The 20,888-nt window shown below is 44.3% G+C and overlaps 1 protein-coding gene across 1 annotated transcript in view; it reads left to right on the forward strand.

Annotated features, from left to right (window-relative positions):
- LYPD6 (LY6/PLAUR domain containing 6) overlaps window positions 1–17,002 on the forward strand; it is a 56,423-nt gene extending 39,421 nt beyond the window's left edge. Inside the window, exons 3-5 of the mRNA XM_035131383.2 lie at window positions 3,577–3,675; window positions 9,735–9,865; window positions 12,657–17,002. Coding sequence (XP_034987274.1) covers window positions 3,577–3,675; window positions 9,735–9,865; window positions 12,657–12,818 — 392 coding nt within the window. The 3' untranslated portion in view covers window positions 12,819–17,002. The remainder of the gene's footprint in view (window positions 1–3,576; window positions 3,676–9,734; window positions 9,866–12,656) is intronic.
- Window positions 17,003–20,888: the final 3,886 nt, after the last annotated feature.

Below are 20,888 nucleotides of genomic sequence, written 5' to 3' on the forward strand. Positions count from 1 at the left end.
GGGCACTGGGCAGTTGCTTTTGATTTCCTTTAGAATAGTCCTCTTAGGGCACTGGGGCCTTTTGCCCTGAACCACAGTCTATCAGGCTTATTAACTTCTTAGATCGTGAGCCAAACAAATCTCGCTCACAGCTGTGGCTGCTGCTTTTTGAAGCTTCCTTTCAGTACAAGGGGGGGGGTAGCAGTAGCGAAGAAAGTACCAAGCACCTCCTGGAGGTGTTTTATTTTTGCAGCCCTTCTTAGCTTTGCATGTATGTGTCTCTTGCCTACAGACTGGAGGTATAACATCAAGGAGGCACAATGCTGAGCAATATCTTCCCTCTGAACACAGGAGAGGAGCAATGCTGCCTTTCTGCTTTAGCTCTGTTCTCTTAACGTGCTTAATTCAAGTGTCATAGGAAGAGTTGAAGACTGTGGAATCTGTGCTATTGGTCCAGGTCCCATGAACAGGGTTTCTGCATTCCAGGGGTTGGTAGGTGCTTTTAAAGACCCGGGCCCATGGCACAAATATACATAAAAACTGCATGCACTCATTTGTTATATAGATGCAAAAGGAGTCTGATGTTTACAAGGAAAGCTACCCTGTTTAAGCAAAGTTTTCTAAAAAAAATCTCTTTGTGTGTTTTTAAGATGATAAAGGCAGAAGATTCAGAGGCCGATGCACAAAACCTGGACCCTGGGTCCATTTGGACTGCCCCATAACATTGTCCCCCTATGTATCCATGTAGGATGCACGATCCACTCCTTGCTATCCTTGCTGTAGTCCAAAGCAGCTAGCTTTGTTGCAATCCCTGTGACCAAGGCCTGGGTAGCATGTACATCCTACAAGTAACTTGTGACATCTTGGAAAACAGGAGCTTGTTTGGCCTTCATGGGCACTTGAGAAATCTAGATCTGAATGAGCTCCCATTACATGAATAGTATACTGCTTGTACAATACTTACAACAACCTTGCAAAGTGTGGCGGTATTTTTCCCATATTGTGAAAGTTCGGTCACAGTAGATTATCTGTGCCTGCATGCACATCATATATTTAAAAAAGCACACACTCTCCTTTGAGAATCCTGGGAACTGTAGTTTAAGGGTTCTGGGAATTATAGCTCTGAGGAGGTAAACTAAGATTCCCGGGATTCTTTTGGGAGGGGAGGGCATATGCTTTACGGTGTGTACACAGCAGAATTCACTATATCCAAAGTATCTTGTCACTTCATTCAGAACAAAAAATATGAAAACTTGGTGTACCAAATTATGCAAAGCCAGTTTTTTAAAAAGGGTGTTTGTTTGTTTTTACTATACTGGCACTAAAATTCTGAGCCTTAGCACCAGATTTATGGGTGCTGGAGAATGTAGGCGTCAATGAATTTTTTCCTAGGCTTTGTGCAACATAGAAAGACTTCGTTCCCTTCTTTCGTAAGATACTGGTTCATTCTCAGAACACAGGACGGAACTGTAGGAGTGTTTGCGTTCCAAGGCCCAAGGCACATTTTGTAAGCCAGCAATGGTAGTATGATGTATGGAGTTGATATAGGCTGCTTGCCAATGTTACAATCACTGTAACAGGTTTTCATTTTTCCCAGGAGGAAGAAAGCGATCACTTTTGTGATGGCTTCTAGAGAACACAGTAGCAAAAGTCTATATGTTTTCATTTAGGCTTTTCTGAGGTTTGGGTTTGGGGAGACATAATCTGCCAGTGGCTGCGTAGTGAACAGTGTTCCTGAAAAGCAGAGATTAACTGTGATGCTTTATGTTGCTCAAGTAGTTTGAGAAGCAAATTTTGCATTTTTCTACCTCTTTCTTGAAAGCAAACGTAACTCCCACATCTGCACAACAATTTTGTCCCTGTAGCCTAGTCCCCAAATCTCTATTGGCTATGACATTTACCTCCCACATCCCTTTCGAATGCTATTTATTTCTCTCAATTAACTGGCTAAATTAATATAGAGGGGTCACTGTAGATGCATCATTAGGGTTTAGTTGCAAATGTACATTTTCTTTTATATCTGTTTTAATTCTGGCACTCTGAGAACTGAATGCCAGACTAGATTACCGGTAGTTGTCTGATCCATCAGGTCACTTCTTAATGGGAGATGGAGAAGGTGTTGATAGTTTTCTGCTAGAGCTCCCTAGTGCACACTCTCCCCCAGCCCCACCTGAGCCGCAGTTTCTGTGAATCCCAGAGACAGGAAATTACGGTACTATTGAACCAGTTTAAGGCTACAGTTCTATATACATTTACTTGGGATGTCAGCCTCCTAGAATTCAGTGGCAGTTTGTAGTAGGCATGCATAGGCAGGTCTGAAGTGCAGATATGCAGAGAGAATGAAATGTCACTTTCTGAATACAGGGGCTGATTAGAGTCAGGAGCAATATCTACTGATCCTGCAGATAGGCACTTGCTGTTGGTCCGTTTCTTGGCTGCACCCTGCTCTGTTGCCTAATCCGGTGGCTCTTCACGTTTGCTGCATTGAGGAGGGGTATTTAGATTGTTGCTTCCTCCTCCATTTCAGTAGACCTTTCTTAACATTATGTCCATCATGTCGGTGGCTACTTGAAAGGCTTCTGAATCCAAAAGGTTAGATTGACGCATGCCTTGAGTGGAATTTCACCCATGGAACTGCCTTGCTGGAGAAAGAAGCAGGGCAGTTGCTTCTCGTAGAATGACATCTAACCAGCCATTAATCAGCTGTTCCACTTAATATAGCTTATTTGGGACAAGGAAGGTCTGTGGGAAAATCAGGCGCACAGCTGGGGATCTATGTAATGTTTCTCCTGGAGTTGCTCATGTAATTGTATAGCCAAGCTGCTTTTTTCTTGCTTTGCAGTTGGAGGTTCTGGTTTGAAAATTTCGAAGAGTGCTATAAAATGGTGAAGCATTTTGGGGTACATATGATCTGTTAGGTTTGTTTCTTTTTCTAGTTCAAGTTTCTCTCTTTCACCTTCTGTTCTTGTTGGGCACTTTTTGAACAGGAGGTGCTGCTGCTGTGGTGTGCTTCTGTTCAATACAAACTCCACCTTGATTTGGATAGTGGCTGAAATGGCAGATCTGGCTCCGTACCCCAAAAGATCAGCCCTTTCAGTTACTATACAAACTGGTTCTCGGAGGCACAATCCCCAGCGCAGGAACAGCAGCACAGTGCAGCTTCAATGTGTTGATCTGGGGCAGACAAGAAGGCACCATGTTATTTTTCTAGAAAAAGAGGTGCCGAAACTCACCATGAACACCTTCCTCAGTCTCTTCTGTTGGCAATGGCACCCACCTGAGAGGTTCCGGAACTGAGTTCCAGCTGAAAATAAGCCCTGGCTACCCATGCCATATATTATTTTTCTTCAGCCAAGAAAATACTGTTCTTGTTTTGGCTTGACATTCTTTTTCATCTGAAGGTTTTTCTGAGGTTAAATGGCAAGGAAGAAACATGGAACTCCAGATCACATCACCGATAATGTTCAACTTTTGTGTAAATCTTGTACAAACTTTTGCCACCGTTTGTTTCTATTCTCACCCACCCCTTTAACACCATCAATCCATTGGGAACATTGTTTATGTAGCTGTGGCTTTTTTGTTGTTGTTGTCTTCCAGCTACTCCGTATCCTGGGGGATTTAAGTGTTTCACCTGTGAAGAAGCAGTCGACAACTATGACTGCAACCAGTGGGCTCCAGATATCTATTGCCCAAGAGGTAAATGAGCTGTGTGTTTGCAGTGAAGGTGTTTTCAGAATGTGCGTCTGTCTTAGATGTGGTTGAAATTTGCTACACAGATTCTTCTAGCAGATATAGGCCTTCCTGCCACCTCTAAGGAATTGTACTGAGGACAGAATATTGGCCACCTGTGAATCACTCTGCATCAAGATTTCAGGTGAGCTGGTTTTGCCTGCAGCAGGCATTGTTGTGTCTTTCAGAACACTATGCAAGGCTTCACAGATCAGCTAATTGTCAGACACAGCTAATCAGCTGATCAACAGTTCCCACTCGGCTCAGCCATGTCTTACCTGTCCCACGCCTGACATTCTTTATGAAATGAGGTGTGGGGCAGGAGGCTTGGCCTGGCCAAAATGGCCTGATTAGGCCCACAGTCCAGAGGTTCCTACCCCTGTGGTGCTAGATTTAGCTGAGGGGGCACAAACTAGAGAAGACGAATCATTGAGAAGATTCATTTGGGGCCACCCAATTTTGGGCTTGCTCAAGGTGCTGCACTACCACAGACTACCTGACCCCTGCACCATGGAGTAGGAAGCAGCTTCGAGGCCTTTTAAATAACTCCTGTTTTTAATACCGTTTTTTTCCTCCGCAAGAGGGAGGGGAAATCTCTGTGTGTCCTATGGAGTGGAGGCGGGCAGCTGCAGAGGTGGGGGAAGACAGAGAAGCGGGCAAAAGGAGCGCTTTCGGCCGCTTCTCCGCCTGCCCCCACCTCTCCTGCTGCCCGCCCTCGCTGCTAGCAAGAGCAGGGATCTAACGCTTCTCTGATCCCTGCTCTTGCTAGCAGCGAGGGCGGGCAGCAGGAGAGGTGGGGGCAGGCGGAGAAGCGGCCGAAAGCGCTCCTTTTGCCCGCTTCTCTGTCTTCCCCCACCTCTGCAGCTGCCTGCCTTCGCTGCTAACAACCAGCAGCATCTCCTCACAGCGAGAGGCGGGACCAGCAGCTTGAAAGGAGCCCTTCGGCTGCTGCTGCCACCGCCCCTTGCTGAACGGAGTGGCTGGGGGCAGGACCTAGCAGCCTAGAAGGGGAGAGCTGTGTTGACGCTGTGCGCAGCACGAGCGGTTCTCCCCCCTTGCTTTAAAGCCAGCTGGGGAGAAGAGACAGACCATAGCGTCCTCCCCTTCTCCCCAGCTGGATTTAAAGCCAGTGCAAAGAGGCCGGGGAGGAAGGAGGAATGTTTTCCCCCTACCCCTTTGGCAGCTGCAGAGCAGGAATGTGCAGCCTGAAAGCTGCTTTCTCCTCCCCTGAAACCACCACCTCCAGGTTTGAGGCAGAATATTTTTCTTTTCTTTTCTGCCTTTAAAAAAATAGGTGCATCCTATGGACCAAAAAATACGGTAATCTGGGCATCTTTGTGTCTCAATTTTACTTTTATTTCCAATAGTTTTATGCTATGTTGGCTTGCTTTTGCTTTGAGAGCTGTCCAAAGAACTCCTGTTGCAGGGAGGCTACGCACATAAACACAAACAAACAAAACCAATTTCATATTTAATTTATGTAAACCCTAGATGGTTTACAGCTGAAATGTACAGCAAATGTCACATTGCCATCCTATAACATTTCAAAGTACAGTGGAACCTCAGTTTTCGAGCATCTCGGAAGCCAAATGATTTGGAACCAGAACGCCAAAAACCAGGAAGTAATTGGTTCTGTTTTCAAACACGCCTCAGAAGTCGAACGGCTTCCGCTGCGTGTCTTTCCAATGGATTTTGTGGACTGCCCATTGATCCTCTGTTTTTGAACATTTCAGAAGTCAAACGGTCTTCTGGAACGGATTATGTTCGGAAACAGAGGTTCCAGTGTATTCAATACAGTGGTGCCTCGCTAAACAAAATTAATTCGTTCCAGGACTCAATTCGTCCTACGAAAATTTCGTGTTGCGAGGCACCGTTTCCCATAGGAATGCATTAAAAGTCAATTAATGCGTTCCTATGGGCTCTGGGGGCCTGGCGGCGACAGTGGTACTTGCTCTCTTGGCTCGGGGAAGGCAGGCAGGCGCTTGTTCTCTTGCCTGCCTGCCTTCCCCGAGCCAAGAGAGGTGTGTTCCACCGCCTCACCCGACAGAGCCGGCATTTGACAGGTCTTCTGAACCCCCATCAGATGCGGGCTCTGTTGGGCGGGTGGGGGGAGAGGAACGAAGGAAGAGAAAGCCCTTTCTCTTCCTTCCTTCCTCTCCCCCTGCCGCCGACAGCTTTCCCCCCACCCCGCCCGACACAGCGTGGATCGGAGGAGAAGCCTCCTCCGATCTGCGCTGTGTCGGGCGGGGTGAGGGGAAAGCGGGGCTTTCGGCAGCCAGTGAAAACGTCCCCGCATCGGCGCACTTCAGCTCCAGGTGACGGGGCCGAAGCGGGGACGTTTTCGCTGGCTGCCTTCCCCTTGGAAGCGCTTCGGCTTCAGCTATGTCAGGCGGGGGAAGGGACAAGCGGAGGACCGGTCCGATCCTCCGCTACTCCCTCCCCCTGCCCGACAGAGGCAAATGCCGTATCTGTCGGGCGGGGGGAGGGAGGAAAGGAGCACCCATCGGATGCTCCGTTCCTCCCTCCCCCCACCCGACAGATCCGAGGTGTGGCGGTGTTTCACCGCTTGCCTTCCCCAAGCCAAGGGGAAGGCAGGCGGCAAAAAGCCCGCGGCTGTGCGGGGGCTTTTGCACTGCCGCGCTTCGACTCCGTCCCCTGGAGCCGAAGCCCGGCGGTGTGAAAGCAAAAAGCGCCCACACCGCTGCACTTCGGCTCTGGGGGACGGAGCCTGCTTTCCCCCAGCCGCCTGGCACACAGCTGGTTGCCTTTGCAGCCCCCACACCGCCGCACTTCGGCTCTGAACCCCGGAGCCGAAGTGCGGCGGTGTTTTGCCGCCTGCCTTCCCGAAGCCAAGGGGAAGGCAGGCGGCAAAAAGCCCTGGCAATTTTTCGCTGCACGCTGGACTTTGCAGTCAGAGGTTTCTTTTTCTATAGCCACGCTTTGCAAGACGAAGCGGCGGCCATAGAAAAACTCGTCGTCTTGCGAGGCAACCTCCAATCGCAAAATCCATTCATCTAGTGAAAAATTCGTCTTACAGGGCATTCGTTAAGCGAGGCACCACTGTAATACATTTCACATACAGTATTCCAAGACAATATTAACCAAATACCAGCAAACAATTTGCAAATAGCCATTCTAGAAGTCCCTTTCTCTGCTTTCACTGCTTCCTGTAGGAGTCCTCTCATCATCCCCAGTGTATTCTTACCCCACATCTTTCAACTTGAGTCCGCTCTCAAACACCCTGTGCGTCCACTGCTCCTCTGCCTTCTCTCTCATTCATTCTGACCCTTCACTCCAAAACCTTTCTTCACTTTCAAGCAATTCACATCCACCAGCCTATCTTTTATAAACAGATATGGAGGCAAGCTTTCTCCTCAGTCTTATTTCCGACTTCAGTACTTTGGAAGCTGGCCAGCAACATCTGCCGTCCCTTCTAGATCTGTGTAGAACTTCCACATGGTCTGGCCTTACCATTTAATCTGCTGGGATAGATTTGATGACCACAGATGGTGTTGTCGTTCTGCTCCCAATGCCGAGACTATAGGGAAGAAGCAAATTTGTGGAAGCATTTTAATTCAAGTGAATATAGACGCTAGGGTTACCTCATCAAATATGAAGCTGGTAGACACAGAGCAATTAAAACGGCCCAAAGATATGCCTGTTCCGATGTTTTATTCTAGTCCTGCTCAGAGTGTGGCAACTAGTTGGAAGGAAGCAAATGCGGTGGAGATCTAGTTTGAAGGGAGGAAGGGAAGGCAGACACCATGTTTTGCTCCCGCTATGGGAGAAGGATGCTAGGGGAATACTATGCTCTGCCAGGTTGCTTGAAAATGATGCTGCCCATGAAGAATCAAACTGGATTTTCTAAGCACCCAGCATACTTTTCTGAGCAGAGCAAGATGGCAAAGCGGGTAAATGTAGTTTATAGGGAGTTGAAGGACTGGTGTCCTCTTTCTCAAGCTCTTCTAAAATGAATACCTTGCGGATACACAAGAGCAGGCCTTTTCTGTGGTGGCTCTCCATCTGTGGAATGTTCTCACCAGGAGGCTTGCCTGGTATCTAGGTGCCGTTCAAAACCATCCCTCCCCTCGCCCCTGGACTTTGGAGGTTCCCACAGTAATTGCCTGGCAGGGTAAAATGCAGGAATTAGTAGAAATGGCGTACTTAACAAATTGCCTGAGAGGCAAGTCAACGGAAGAATTTATGGAAAAATGGGATAGATACAAACCAGACATGCAAGGGTTCATTGTCTATGCAAGCTTTTGACTGACCTTGGAAAATGGAAGAATTAGGACAAACCTTAACTTCTTACCGTGATGCGCTAGGACAGGCATTCCCAAACTGCGGCCCTCCAGATGTTTTGGCCTACAACTCCCATGATCCCTAGCTAACAGGACCAGTAATCGGGGAAGATGGGAATTGTAGTCCAAAACATCTGGAGGGCCGAAGTTTGGGGGTGCCTGCGCTAGGAGATAACAATGTATTAGACCAGTGTTTCCCAACCTTGTGCCTCCAGCTGTTTTTGGACTACAATTCCCATCATTCCTGACCACTGGTCTTGCTAGCTAGGGATGATGGGAGTTGTAGTCCAAAAACAGCTGGAGGCACAAGGTTGGGAAACACTGTATTAGACATTCTTACCAAGTTATGTACATTTATTTCAAAATTAGGACATACATCAGGAATTGACAGGAAGTCCAATGGGGGAAACGGGATAGGGAGGATGGGGAGGAGAGCAAATGTATTTGTATCAGTTGAAATATCTTGGTTTTTTTTTTTATTCTGTTGTATCAGAATATTTTGTAAATTTCTTTTATTAGAACGTAGTAAAATATTTAAAAAATGACTTTGGCTTATTAAACCATCTATGGCCTTTTAAACTGGCGGGTGGGGGATTATTGGGGTGTGTGTGTGTTGTATGTTACACATTTTTGTGTTTTTATATTGTAAACTGCCCTGTGATCTTCAGATGAAGGGTGGTATAGAAATTTAATTTATTACTACAATTATTAATACCTTAGATTCCGGCCAATTTACATGAACTTTCTATGTGGGAGCAGCCACACTGCCAAAAGCTGTATCACAAGGAGCTGCTCAATAAAACATAACAAAGTGAGCAGCGGCACCAACTTTTGAAAATATTTCCCAACTTCAAAGAGACATGATTTGGGGCATTAAAGGAGAGTGGCTAATTAGGCTGCACAACAGCTTACATTTTTGGACTCGTGTTTCCATTACTCCCGTGAATTCATTAGTGTAGCTCATAAGCTACCTGCTTTTGATGATTTAGCCGAGATGCTCTTGCCATAGTTAGGCTTCTATTAAAGCTCTTTTGTGTTATCTACTTTGAAAGAGAGCAGGAGCCTTTTACATCTCCTCTCAGTAGGATTGCCGTACATCTGCAAAATATGGGATTTGGAGGCTGGAATCGACTGGGTGGAAAATCTAATCCATCTTTTATCTTTGCCGCAAAGGCTCCACAAGCGGCTTAGACACACAGCTTTTGGATAACCTTTTTATTCTCATAGTCTTATGACTACATTAGGTGAACTATCAAAATACATGGCAAATGATGTACACGCTAGCTAGATCTTAGTCCAAGCCAGAATCGGGTTCACTTACTTCTTAGAGAATGTGAAATCCCCAAAGACATTGAGAGATTGCAGAATAATGGGATGCTGCTAATGAGTAAATGGCTTCAGGATAGCAAGCTTTGAGGCATTGGACTGCACAGTCTAGAGGCTTTTGTTTTTAAAAGAAATGTTCAGTTCATGAAAATGTGTAAGATGTGCAAAATAGATGAAGGCAGAAGTTCTCTTGGAAGCTTCCTAAGATTAAGATTTTGCACTCCATTTCTAGTGTTATGAAAGGGGGGGGGCTGTTCTCTCTCCACTTTCTCCATGCCACGTATAATTTAATAAACTTCTACCATGTAACCTCTCGCTCGCCTTTTCTCTAAACCAAAAAGCCCCTACGAAACCTCTTACAAACTGGAAAAATACAAAACCTTTTTTTTCCCCTGGCAGCTACACGATACTGCTATACTCAACACACGCTGGAAGCCAATGGAAAGAGTGTATCTGTTACCAAGCGCTGTGTTCCTCTGGAAGATTGCCTGTCTACAGGATGCATAGATCTCCAGCATAAAGGTTTGAAGGTAAGAAGTGAAATGGACAATCCTTGATCCTAGCTCACTCCAAGCCAGAGCAGATCTTTTTCACACCACATGTGTATCTATCGAACAAAATGGGGGCATTGCCATTTTGGTTAAAAGGTAAAGGTAAAGGGAATTACAAGCCTGGTAGATGAAGGGAACGCTGTGGATGTAGCCTATCTTGATTTCAGCAAGGCCTTTGACAAGGTGCCCCATGATATTCTTGTAAAGAAGCTGGTAAAATGTGGGCTAGACAATGCTACCATTCAGTGGATTTGTAACTGGCTTACTGACCGAACCCAAAGGGTGCTCATCAATGGCTCCTCCTCATCCTGGAGAGTAGTGACTAGTGGGGTGCCACAGGGTTCTGTCTTGGGCCCAGTCTTGTTCAACATCTTTATCAATGACTTGGATGATGGGCTTGAGGGCATCCTGAGCAAGTTTGCAGATGACACCAAATTGGGAGGGGTGGCTAACACCCCAGAGGACAGGATCACACTTCAGAATGACCTTAACAGATTAGACAACTGGGCCAAAGCAAACAAGATGAATTTTAACAAGGAGAAATGTAAAGTACTACACTTGGGCAAAAAAAAATGAAAGGCACAAATACAGGATGGGAGACACCTAAACATTAGGAAGAACTTCCTGACAGTAAGAGCTGTTCGGCAGTGGAATTTGCTGCCAAGGAGTGTGGTGGAGTCTCCTTCTTTGGAGGTCTTTAAGCAGAGGCTTGACAGCCATCTGTCAGGAATGCTTTGATGGTGTTTCCTGCTTGGCAGGGGGTTGGACTGGATGGCCCTTGTGGTCTCTTCCAACTCTATGATTCTATGATTCTATGACCCCTGACCATTGGGTCCAGTCGTGACCGACTCTGGGGTTGCGCGCTCATCTCACATTATTGGCCGAGGGAGCCGGCGTATGGCTTCCAGGTCATGTGGCCAGCATGACAAAGCCGCTTCTGGCAAACCAGAGCAGCACATGGAAACGCCGTTTACCTTCCCGCTGTAGCGGTTCCTATTTATCTACTTGCATTTTTGACGTGCTTTCGAACTGCTAGGTTAGCAGGAGCTGGGACCAAGCAACGGGAGCTCACCCCGTCACAGGGATTCGAACCGCCGACCTTCTGGTCAGCAAGCCCTAGGCTCAGTGGTTTAACCACAGCGCCACCTAGGATTTTTGTTTTGTATTCAGATAGGCTCCATTTATTAAGCATTGCATAAAAGAAGGAACTGAGGTGAGGATTGTTTCCACCCCAAAATTAAGTAGGCATATTTGCTATTGAAACTGGATGGTTGTAAGTAAGCATTTATCAAGGGGAAGTTTGGGGAAATAGAAACCCCATGACCCATAGGCTAATCCTACGTACAGTGCTTTTTCCTTAAAAAAATAAATAATATTTAGGGGTACTCTCATTTTCCTACTCATATTGAAATCCTGCCCCTCAATGAGGCCAAACTTAGATTCACAAAATGTTTAGGGGTATGCATACCCCTGCGTCCCCCCAGAAAAAAAGCACTGCCTACATATGTTTCTCAACTATAATATGGGTGCTACCAAGATGGTTTTATGCTTGTAAGTTAACTTTTGGAAGTGGTTACGTGCAATCATGTGAATAAAACTGGTTCATTTTTAAAACACAGAAATATTGTACATACCAATCATAACTTCCATGGGGTTCTTGGGTATTTTCTCCAAAGTTCACAACAGCTGGCCTTTTTTTCCTTTTGAAATTTGGAAATGATCTGGAAACAGATGAGGTCATTTTCGTTATTAATTTCTTGAGACTACAGTGGTACCTCTGGTTGCGAATGCCTGTGGTTGTGCACATTGCGGGTTACGAGCTCCAGTAACCCGGAAATAGCCGCTCCTGGTTGCGAACTTTGCCCTGGGATGTGACTGGAAATTGCATGCCAGAGAGGCATGCACAGTGGGAGGCACGCTTTTGCTAATGGCGCCTAAGGTTATGAGTGCTTTCTGGTTACAAATGGACCTGCGGAACGGATTCTGTTTGTAACCAGAGGTACCACTGCTTACAGGAATTTTGTATTATGCAAGTTTTGGTTATCCTTACTTTTCACACCACACTATAACTCAGCTCCAAAAAACTATTTTGGGCATGGTAGCAGCTTCTAGAGGGGTAACACTTTCTACTTCAAGTTGCAAGTGGGGATTGCATTCAGCTGAATTTTCTCCCACCCCGAAAGGTCTTGGGCACATCCAATGGGATTGTTAAAAACTTGGCTGTTTTTTCTTAAAAAACAAAACTTCAAGCCATAAACCCAAATGGCATACTAAAGTCCTTCCTAGTTCCAAAAGTGTTTTGCCATGAGACAAAGAGGACCTTTGCTGTGGATGGATAAAAATGGAACAACAGGCAGATAAAATATTAAAAAATTAAATAATTGTCCAGTGGCACCTTAGAGACCAACTAAGTTTGTTCTTGGTATAAGCTCTTGTGTGCATGCACAGGAAAGCTTATACCAAGAACAAACTTAGTTGGTCTCTAAGGTGCTAATGGACAATTTTTAATTTTTTTAATATATATTTCGACTGTGTCAGACCAACACGGCTACCTACCTGAGTCTGGAAACAGGCAGATAAATTAGCCCTTTCCTGCAACTTCTGTAATCTAAATTTCCATTTTATTTTATACTTCCATTATCATTTAAAAACCAACCAACCAACCCAAAACCTGGAACTTGGAGTGTAACATGTAGTTATCACAATTTGATGAAGGTCTTTTCACATATGGAACAGTTCTCTTGACCAATACTTTCCCCCCTTTTTCTAGGTCTGCACTTCCTGTTGTGAGGGAAACATCTGCAACTTGCCGTTACCCAGAAATTCAAGCGATGCCATATTTGCAACAACAACTCCCATAAACCACACACAGAGACATTTGCAAAGTGTACCAGTCATAATGGCATGTCTCCTGCTAGTTTTTGCTACGTAGACATCCCAGGATAAAGTGCCACTTACATATTGAGAAAAGCATTCAAGGATGAAAGTATTTATGAATACGTATGACTTATTTAATATATGTTTTTAAACCTTTCTTTCTTAGTGACATTTCTAAACTCAGCTGTCTTGAATTCCTTTTAGCCTTGGCTGGTTAAAAAGCCTTTGTTTTAATCTGTGTCTTTGGTTTTAAAAAAAGGAGGACAGAGTTTTGTTTTAACTCTAATACTTTGAAGGAAACCTTTTGGAAGCAAAAGATTTTGGTCACTGCAAATACTTGATCGAAAAGGTATATTTCTTCCTAAGTAGTAGCTTTCGACTTCTGAAGGGAATATATCTAGAGTTTACTACATAACAGTAATACCAATTAAAACCAGGGCTCCCCAGTGAAGCCACTCCACTATGCAAAAAAAGGCTTTTGATTAATCAGCTGACAGCACTAAAGAAATATTAGTTGATTGATCTTTCTAGTTTGAATAAACTGCATACGTTATTGCATATGAATGAAAAGATCCTCTTGAAGGAAAAGCATTCTTGGTTCATGCATTTATGGAAAGCACGTACCAGCTTAGAAGCATTTCCTTATGTGTGACAAAGGAAGTCCATGTCCATGGCTCTTCCAAGATGGTTCCTGTACCTTCTGCTGGGTCAATGTTTTGTTTTCTTTTTTAAAAAAGTAGCATTTTCTTTCACATATCCGTTACCCAGTTAATTTGGGTCATTGTTTCAATACAGGCCTGTTTTAGGCACGTCTGATAATAATAATTTATTATTTATACCCCGCCCACTCTGTGTGGCTCCCAACAAAACATTAAAACCACAATAAAACATCAAACATTAAAAACTTCCCTAAACAGATGTCTTCTAAATGTCAGATAGTTGTTAATTTCCTTGACATCTGATGGGAGGGAGTTCCACAGGGCAGGCACCACTACCGAGAAGGCCTTCTGCTTGGTTCCCTGTAACTTCGCTTCTCACAGTGAGGGAACCGCCAGAAGGCCCTCGGTGCTGGACCTCAGTGTCCAGGCAGAACGATGGGGGTGGAGACGCTCCTTCAGGTATACTGGACCTGGAACGCCACCCCTGTGCAAACGGGGAACTGCCTGTATTTCAAAAGACTTTTAATTAAGACTGCTGTCCTGTATACACTTCCCCAAGGGTGAAGCCCATTGGACTCAATGGGGCTTTCTGAGTAGAGTCCTGCACACTCTGTGCGTACCTCTCTGATCCAGTGGAGCATTCCTCTGAGTAAACTTTTCCAGGAGGGCACTGCACATGTTGCAAACCCAGTTTTGATGTGCTTACAGATACATCCCCATTTCCTTTGTGGATCCGCCCCTGTAATTGATGCTGGTTGTGTGCATTGGAGCCCCTTAAAGTTGTACATTGGGCATCGTTAGGCTGCTGTCATGGGTCAGTAGGACTCACCTACAAAATGTCTATTGAGAATCCGAGTTTGGATCGAAACTTCTTGACAGAGGAACTTTGTGGACAAATTTCTTTTCAGTAAGGAAATGCTTCCACTGAAATGTGTTTTACTAATCCAGACAATACTTTTGACACATGAGAGGGTTTATTTTACATACTAGATCACAGTATTTATTTTTGTAAGACATGATCAGGATTGGTGACATGTTATACAGTGTTCTATTGTTAAGCAGCTATGGGTAGTGCATGGGCTGTTAGTATGTCATGGCAAACCATGGTTTACTGTGAATGTGCAGAATGTGTAGCTCCCACTTCTTTCTTGTTCACTAGTGAGTGGAGGCAATGAGATGTGGTCCTCTGGTGTAACATCAAATCCTAACTGGAGCAAAACACCAGCTAACCTTGGTTCATATGTTGGGGATCATCATGGTTGTGAAGTGGGTATCATGGTGTGTTAACACAAAACAACCATGACTTGCTATGATATGTGTTTTCAGCCTATATGTGACAATGATAATTTTTTAGACTAGTGCTGTGGGGGGTGGGGAAGTAAAGTCGAAGCTAAATCAAATATGTGTCACTGCCTTATGACAGTATAAAGGATCAGTGGGATTTTATATACAACGAACAGCCGTGTAATCATGAGTTATAGTGATTTTTATGAGTTGTCTTTGGCTTTTTATTATGTTTGGCTAATGCTGATCCATGGGGACCTGGCACTTTTCCAAGTTACAACGCATATTCAAGCTGTAAACCAAGGGGAGGGGGGGAGGGGAAAATGGGAATAGAGAACTGTGATCAAATGTATTCTAATAAGGAAGAAATCTTTTCTAAATCCCAAGTGCTTCATAAAAATTTCTGTCCAAAGCAAACAAACCAGCATCTACCAGCCTCATATTCTGTGCTGTGTTTGTAGACACACCCCCATATCCTAAAATATTTGTAATGCAACTACTTTATGAAAACACGGAACTCACATATTCATTGCAGGACTTTGTGTGTGATATGTATGTGTATAAATAAATGTAAACCTGCTGCCTCTATTATAAGAACACGCCATACTATCCATTTATGCATCAAGGCGCACACAGGAGTCTGAACTGGAGGCAACTAGATAGAAATAATTTTCACTTTTTTCAGCAGCCCTGGTTCAAAATCCCATGTACACTGCTAGAGGGATCAGTTGGGAGTCAGATCCATTGGCAGCTTGAGCCATCATGCTGTTGATAAAATTAGTCATGAGGTCCCATTGAAAGCAATGAGATTCATTTAGTTGTGTGACTAACTTACGTTATTCTGCTAACAGCCAGCAGGGATAAATAGGGGTTATTGAAATTTCAAGGAATATATTTGAAAACAAGGTGTCTCCATCCAGTTTTGGTCAATTCTCACTTCCTCCATTTTAGAAGTCACCTTGACGCTCGGGAGTGGCTTTTTTGGAGGTGGGGGCAGTAAAACTCGCCTCCCTCTTGTTGTTCCTGGGATCCAACCCAGCCATGCCCCTCTGCAAGCAATGGCTTGTTTTTTGTTTGTTCGTTTCTTACGTCATATACATTTTAATCCATAACCTCTAATTTCATACACCACAGACCTGACATACCCTTTTCCTGAGGCCCTTTGTAAAATCTAGTTCAAATATCATTGCAATTCAAAGGGATGCAAGACTGACAATTGAGACTGTTGCGGCATACCACTAAAACGGTTGGGATTGGACAGGAAGGCTTCACTTCAGCCAGCTTTTAATCTTCTGTACTGTACTACTGAGCTTGTTTCATAGAGTACCCCTCAACTCACCAAAGTCATGACCGGGGCTGAAACTGTGTGCCAAAATATACGTTCGAATTATATGCTCTTTAAGTCATGTTGCATCAGTAATTTGGAAAGCACTTTCCGTATTATAGAAATGTGAAAGGATTACAAGGCACTTAGAAGTTATCTTCATACCACACTTGTGCACTCACCATATGGAGGCAGATAGCAATGGCATCCCTGTGTGCCCTCTCCACACCACTGCTATGAAGTAATACAGCTGCTCATGTGACTAGGTCATGTGGAGAGTTTCTGCACCGATACGGCACCATTCATGGCAATGGCTAGCATGAAACAGGTGAATGCCATCCTACACATTAAGAGTGTAGAGAACACCTCATGGGGATGCTATTTTAAACAGTCTCTATGTGATAGAGCTGGTCTACATGTTAATCACTAAGAGAATTGTTCGCATTGTGTCTTACAAAGAGATGTGTTGCATACATTGTGATCTCTGAAAAGGTAGTCAGTTGTTCGTTGTTGCACGATTGAACCATGTGGTTAAGCACTTCTTCACAAGCAAGAATGACTGAATTGTCCTGTCCGTGAAATCTGTGGTTATTATAATGTGATATCACTCAGGAAACTTAATATACTGCTTTGTAACCATTGAATTGGACCACACTTTGAAATCTTAATTTGAAAAATGTTGCAGTCTAAGCATGATGGTGTTACTAAATTTGTATTTCTGCATTTGTATTTCATTCTGAATTTTAGATTTTTACGCTGTGGGAAAAATTATTGAAATGTGTCTAAGTAAAAGCATGATCATCAAAGCCATATTTGTGCAAAATCTCCTGGTTATTATCCTTTCTACTGTTTTTGTAACCTTCTGTGGATGTATTCCCGTGTAAATAGTGCTCAGACTTGTTAATGTTGTAAATTTTGTACATTGTATAAATAAATGATGTTTTAAACATGGCATGTTTGAATGATTTTTCTTTCCGTAATCCTCACACTCTCTTTGACAGTCTTTGTACTACTTAGGTCTAAGGTAGGAGCAGACTTTTAGAGGACATCTGAAGGTAGCCCTGTTTAGGGAAGCTTTTAATGTTTAATAGATTATTGTATTTTAATACTTCTGCTGGAAGCCGCCCAGAGTGGCTGGGGAAACCCAGCCAGATGGGCGGGGTATAAATAATAAATTGTTGTTGTTGTTGTTGTTGTTGTTGTTGTTGTTGTTGTTGTACAAATATAAAGGTAAAGGGGCCCCTGACCATGAGGTCCCGTCGTGTCCGACTCTGGGGTTGCGGCACTCATCTCGCTCTATAGGCCGAGGGAGCTGGCATTTGTCTGCAGACAGCTTCCGGGTCATGTGGCCAGCATGACAAAGCTGCTTCTGGCAAACCAGAGCAGCACACAGAAATTTTGTTTACCTTCCCGCCGGAGCGGTCCCTATTTATCTACTTGCACTTTGATGTGCTTTCGAACTGCTACGGTAGGTGGGCAGGAGCTGGGACCAAGCAACGGGAGCTCACCCCATTGCAGGGATTCGAACTGACGACCTTCTGATCAGCAAGCCCTAGGCTCAGTGGTTTAACCCACAGCGCCACCTGGCAGAGTAGCAACTAAGACCTGGTGTTTGTTCATTTATTTAAAAACATTTATACCTCTACAGGCACATACCCTCCACATATGGTGAGAATGCCCCCAAATCCAACCTTTCTGGAAGGCGATCTTCCAAGAAATAGGCAAAATATCCAAACAGATATTGGAACCCACCCCAGAACCAGCCCTATTGAATATTTTCCAAGACAATAATGCACACTCACACTATAAAGAGCTCATAGCCCACTTAACCACAGCAGCCAGAAGCACCATAGCTAGACACTGAAGAGACTTGTCAGGAGTGAACATGGACCATCACTGGTATCAAATTTTATGGGGAAACAGCCTTACTAGAAAAGCTAACCTACAGACTGACATGGGGACAAATAAAAGAGGATGCCTTCACCCTCCCCTTTATTACATACACGGCCCGAAAAGACAACAAAAACCCACCAATAGCATGTGAATCAATATGGCTAACTTGACTCAAGAATACTCCCCCCCCCCACACACACGCAAAGAAATCTTATTGCAGTCAACTAAAGACAACCAACTATGCCTTGCTCCCAGCAACTTCTCTCACTGCCAAGGTATGTAACAAATGAATAGAAAGAGAACCTACCCAAGTGAGGCTGACACCTACACTAAGTAAAAGAATGTAAGCTTTACCACCCTCCCCCTCTCCCCCCTTCTCCACCAACGTCTACTGTATACAACATTAATGTCTCACATTGAATGCAACTGATCAATAGAAATGATTCTATGGCCTGAAAAAAGAGACAACGCACGTACTATTGTAACCCAAGAAAATCTTCAATAAAAATTATTAATATTTGACAAATCTCTAAGTGACGGTACCCACCATGTAGATGTTAAACAGCACGGGGGATAGTACTGAATCCTTACAGAAAGCTCCAAGGGCAGAGCAAAACTTGCAAGCACCACTATCTGAAAATGGCCATCCAATTAGGATTGGGAGCAACTCAAAGCAGTGCCCTCTACCCCAGCTCAGATAGCTGCTTCAGAAGGTACCATGGCTGATGGAGTCAAAAACTACAGAGAGAACAGTGAGAATAGACAGGCACCCACTCCCCTTGTCTCTGTCCCAGCAAGGGTCATCATGCAAGGTGATCAATGCAGTTTCTGTGCCAAAATTGGGCTTTAACTCTAATTGAAATGGATCTAGAACATAAGTCTCATCCAAGAAAGCCTGGAACTGGTCCACATCCAATGAAAAAGATGGATGCTTGCTTTCTTTTTTGTAAATATTGTGCTCCTACAATTTATATTAATGGCTACAACCTGAGGAGAGTGATTTCAGCCTAGCCCAAATACTGTATTACCATTAACACCAGAATAAAAAGAATGCTGGTTGGAAAAATGCTGTAAAAGAGTGTGGCCTCCACAGAGAGACAATTCTTTGCTCGGCAATGATTTTTTGGAAGCAAACCAGAACATTCTGCAGGAAAATGCTAATATATTCTGGTTGGCATCCAAAAACTGTCCACAGATAGATCACAAAGCAGCTCAACCAGCTTAAAATATTCCGCTCTCCCTGCATTGTAGAGTTAATGCATAACACTGGGGAAACATAAGATGCCAAAAAACATGTGGAATTGATCAGTGCCCATTCTTGCCTGTCGGCCTTAATTTGGCATTTCAACTCAGAGTCCCAAAAGGGAGGGAGGTCCCCCATCACTATTCTAGAATTGTTAATAAATTGTGCAAATAGATAAAATGGACAGATGATTAAATATACTATGTAGTTAATGAAAGCAGTTTCTCCATCGCATATATGCACACTTGGAATATACAGCACTTTTTTCCTAGAAAAATAGGTGCCGGTACTCACCATGAAGTTGTTAGAGTAAGTGCCACACTTTTTAACAACAACAAAAAGAGGTGCTGGTACTGCATACTCTTGAGTTCCCCTGGGGCGGGAAGCACTGGGAATAGATGATGTCGCTTTTAGCAAAAAGTGTGCCTTGTTTTATGGCATTTACCATGTTACGCAATGTTGTTTTCGTAGAAGCAAAGTATTGAGGCTGCCTGACCCTTAAGAGTTTTGTCTTGTGAGCTTGCTTCCTAACCTTATGCCCTGGTCCAGGGATAGGGAACTTCATACCTGGGGCAAATGTAAACCTCTCTATCTGGTCTTTGGAACTCCTCCTAAGCCACATCCCTCGCCAACTCCGCTCCATTGCTCCGCAGAAATCCCTCTGTAATAACATTCTCTTGCTTGCCTGCATAGAGGATGGTGATAAGGTGTGTAGAAGCCTCTAACTTTTGTGTGGATGAAATATAGCCCATTGTATAAAGGTAAGAGTCAAATCTCTTGCCCCTGCCCATTTTTACCTTGGGCCCCCACTGGCATGTGGCCCCTGGAAGGTTGCATACAAGACAATGTGACCCTCTGGCTGCAAAAGGCTCCACATCCCTGCCCTAGTATATTTTTTACATTTTTCTTTCTAATTACATAGAGTGTCTTCCAATGCGGTGCAAGCAGACTTCTGCTTTCACAGTGGGATTTCACTTTCCTGTCCTTTGCCAGCAGCCCCCATCATGTGCTCTTAAAAGTCTGCTTCTGGGGGGGGGTAATCAAGGAGAAGAGAGGAAGGTGGGATTCTATTGCACTAGCAGAAGTGTGCTGTGCTTAGACATAGAAATGGACACAGACTTCCCCTTTATAATGCCAAGCATTTTAATGGTGACATAAAAGCAAATAATCCAAAGCACATTTAAATTAACCTTTAAAATTGCAAAGAATTTGCCTGTAAAAAAACAAACAAACTGCAAACAGCCAGGAAGCAGGGAGAACTACAATAAAGCTTGCAGGTAAAATAAATCTATAGTGCATGCAGATTATACACTGGAAGGCTGGGAAATTAAATCAGCCTGGTACCTAACACTCATCAAGCAGGGGGGGGGGGAGGGAGGCTCTCTGGGGAGAGTGTTTTACCATCAGGGAGCCACCACACAAAAGGCCCTTCTGCAGGATTGCCACCTGCAGAGTTCAGGCTTGTGGGATCTACTTTGATTTTTTACTAGAACTCTGAGACCCACCAACCTGAGCCTGATATGAGAGAAAGATGCTTGGAATTAAAGGATGCTGAGCTCAGGGACTTGTTCCGAGTACCAAAACTGAACGGAGCACACTGTCCTTCCATGCAAACATACACTCCTAAATACTGCAGGCTTTCTTTATTTAAGCTTAGGGCAAGAGGTCATTTTGCTTCAGCTGCTGCTAAACCAATGCGAGCCAGAAATCCTTGCCAATCTA

The sequence above is a fragment of the Zootoca vivipara genome, chromosome 1, assembly GCF_963506605.1.
Source record: "Zootoca vivipara chromosome 1, rZooViv1.1, whole genome shotgun sequence".
Classification (NCBI taxonomy): Eukaryota; Metazoa; Chordata; class Lepidosauria; order Squamata; family Lacertidae; genus Zootoca; species Zootoca vivipara.